Below are 2944 nucleotides of genomic sequence, written 5' to 3' on the forward strand. Positions count from 1 at the left end.
TATCTCAACGATAAAGCCAAATCCGGACCCAATTGATTGTTGCCAACCAACGAGGCGATTGGAAAGTTGACTGTGAACTGTCCAGTTCGTGGATCGACTTGCGTTTGCAAGGCATCTCCGAAATTACCGGCGTGGGACGTAAAATCTGAATTCATTTCAATTTCAAATGGAGTATTGAATCAAGGAAAGCCAAATTTTCACTCTTTATGTGATTTGATTGTTTTTGATTTAGACACTTTGAATATTTTCAATAGAGCTATAGCCACTAAAGACACTTCTCTGAAACTCTCAGAAGATTAAACTAAAGAGAACTAACCATATAATGGGCCGAACGTTTTATTTATACAAGAAGTTTATCCAAAACTCAAAATGATAAGAAAATATGTTTGGTTTTGTGGCTTTCTATTCCCGCAATCGCTCAAACATTGATGAATATCAAAACCAACCTTGATCTTCGCTGCATAATATTAATGTGGTTGATAGAAACAATGTACACATTTCATGTGGTCATATCACAATATTTAGAATATATTGGTTCATTTTGTAGTTTGGTACAATGTTTGCTATCAGATCAGATCACTGAAGGGTGTACCTTTCTTATTTGAAACAACATATTAATTCCTTTGCTAGAACATTGTTTGAGAGGTCTCTATTAGGCATACATATGTACAATGTACGGATATGATTTATGAATATGTTTATAGATAGAATAGCCCATTGAGGTAACACAATTTACAAAATTACAACTTTTCACTGTGTTTTTCACCGAAGTAAAATCAATTGGTTGATTACTTTGTTAATGTTAGTATTGTGTGTCAGAGTGATGATGAAAATAAAAAAACGACAAGAGGAACAGACTTGTTTTTATGTCCTGTTTGCAGCATCGCACAATCAGCACGTCTATGAGCGATAGTCCCACGATGATAGCTGCTTCAAAAATGTGTCGAAATGATGAAAGCTACTTTGTCTTTTCAGCCGTATGTATGCAAAAGATCAGAGCAATTAATTAATGCAATAGCTTTTCGGTCATATTGATCTCTGTGTTCGACTTTGTTTTCATTTACAAATCAAAGAAGTGTGTGAAAAGTAGACATTATTATTGCGACTGCTATCTGTACAATGGTTAATGGCAAAAAGTGTGAAATTTAAACCAAAAAGTCATGCAAAAATTCGCAAGTTCATTTTTTCATGAAACAACTGACGTTCAACACTCAATGTGATAACATGCAGCTGAAAATAATCAAAGTGACGATTCTTATTTTGGTCTTGCTTTCGCTTTATTTGAATGATCTACTTCATGGGATTACAAAACAGAAAAAAATTCGAACAAAATATGTGACAATATTCAAAGGAAACTATTGGTGTCATTCTCTGCAGGTTGATTGCTAACAGGTGTAGATACCGCTGTATTTCTCGTAGATATCTTTGCGTCTCAACCGGAATGTTGGAAACTCCTTGTATAGTTTCGCCAAGACGGCAACATCTGTGGACGATTCAGAAAAAACGAAAACGAATTAGTTAGATGAACTTAGTTGATTGAAATGGTTAGGAGTTTGGACTTGGAAAATGTCAACATACCGATTTCTTGGAAGACAATCTCTTCATTGACACCCGCTTGTTTGAGGATTTTTCCTTGTGGATCAATGAGCATTGTATGACCGTACAGCACATAATCTTTGACCTTCTCATTTCGAGCTCCCGAGATGGCGGCGACAAACATTTGATTGTCGAACGCCCGAGCCTTATGGACGATTTCCCAGTAGTTGTGGAGCGAATACTTATCTCCACCAAGAATATCGTAAGCGGCTGGAACGAACAGAACTTCGACTCCCAGCTTGCGGTAAATTTTGATAAATTCATCATAGCAGGCATCCCAGCAGATGACCAGACCGCATTGGATGTCATCGATCTTGAATATAGTGACTTCATCGCCCGGAGTGAAAACGTTGACCTCGTCGAGTTTGGTTCCATTGGTGAAATCGATGTCACATAAGTTGACCTGAACAGAAATAGAGAAATGAAGCAAAATAGATTGTGTTAGCGCATTTGACTAATAAATTCGTTACTGATTGAGTGAAATTGTAGAAAAAACTCGTTCTTTAGGAAAGAAGTGTTGATCTATTGATCTGTCGATTCTTACCTTGCGATGACGGGCGATCAGTTCTCCATTCGGGTTGAACACAAGAGCCGTGTTGTAAAGTTTTATATTGTCGGTCTCGGCTATTCCTCCAATAAGATAGATGTTGAATCTCTTGGCCAATCCAGACATGTGCTGAGCAGTTGGACCGTTGATCGGCTCGCCAGCATTCTCGAAAACACCTTTGTCGGATTGATAAAAGTAGTTGAAGCCCTCTTGAACCGAAATCACTCGTGGACGATACTTCGAAACGGCTTGCTCCACCATTTCGGACAAGTGTTGCAGGGTCTCCTTGAGGCCTGGCTTGGTGTCGAATTGAATCAAAGCAATTCCGAGTTCTGTGGGAAAGAGAAGAAGGAAGTTTTGAGAATAAATTAACCAACTGTTGAGAATAAAACTATGAATCTGGCGGAATGCGAGTAGAGAATGGAAAAGCGCTTACTTGTTTTGCGTGCGGTTGCCATCGTACTGAACTTGATGCATGCAAATGCACCGCAAGTATTTGCTTTTATAGATCCATCTTATCACATTGAGCCTTTAAATTTAGTTGTTTTTTTATGAATTTTATTGCGTGACCTATGGGATCAATTGCAAACATCTTTTTCGTTTTGCTAATTCCTTTTTCTTTAATTTGCACTTAATCAACTAAAAACAAAGTCAAGCTTGATATGGCTCACAATGTGCAGCCGAAGAATAAAGAAAACACATTTTTGCATCTTAAAGCATTTTTGTCGCAATGATCAGCGTGTGCCAGTGTGTCGCAAAAAGTAACAAATTTTGCGCTATTTGATAATTTATTATTCCGGC

General features: G+C 37.7%; 1 protein-coding gene across 1 annotated transcript; it reads right to left on the reverse strand.

The window, feature by feature from the left end:
• Positions 1-1237: 1237 nt before the first annotated feature.
• LOC129579750 (omega-amidase NIT2-like) lies at positions 1238-2636 on the reverse strand. Its single transcript, XM_055469917.1, has 4 exons — positions 2580-2636; positions 2141-2475; positions 1579-1999; positions 1238-1483 (listed from the first exon to the last, which is right to left on the reverse strand). Exons 1-4 carry the CDS (start codon positions 2599-2601, stop codon positions 1386-1388), a joined length of 876 nt encoding a protein of 291 aa, XP_055325892.1. The 5' UTR covers positions 2602-2636; the 3' UTR covers positions 1238-1385.
• Between the last annotated feature and the right edge of the window lie 308 nt (positions 2637-2944).

The sequence above is a fragment of the Sitodiplosis mosellana genome, unplaced genomic scaffold (genome assembly GCF_009176505.1).
Source record: "Sitodiplosis mosellana isolate CC-2019 unplaced genomic scaffold, AAFC_SMos_1.0 Smas_scaffold_6510, whole genome shotgun sequence".
NCBI lineage: Eukaryota > Metazoa > Arthropoda > Insecta > Diptera > Cecidomyiidae > Sitodiplosis > Sitodiplosis mosellana.

Excerpts from the sequence above, each read along its gene's own strand:
- LOC129579750 (XM_055469917.1), bottom strand. The coding sequence starts at position 2,601 with ATGGCAACCGCACGCAAAACAA. Across the intron at positions 2,000-2,140 it reads TGATCGCCCGTCATCGCAAG|GTCAACTTATGTGACATCGA; the intron begins GTAAGAATCGAC and ends ATTTCTGTTCAG. Across the intron at positions 1,484-1,578 it reads GATTGTCTTCCAAGAAATCG|ATGTTGCCGTCTTGGCGAAA; the intron begins GTATGTTGACAT and ends AATCGTCCACAG.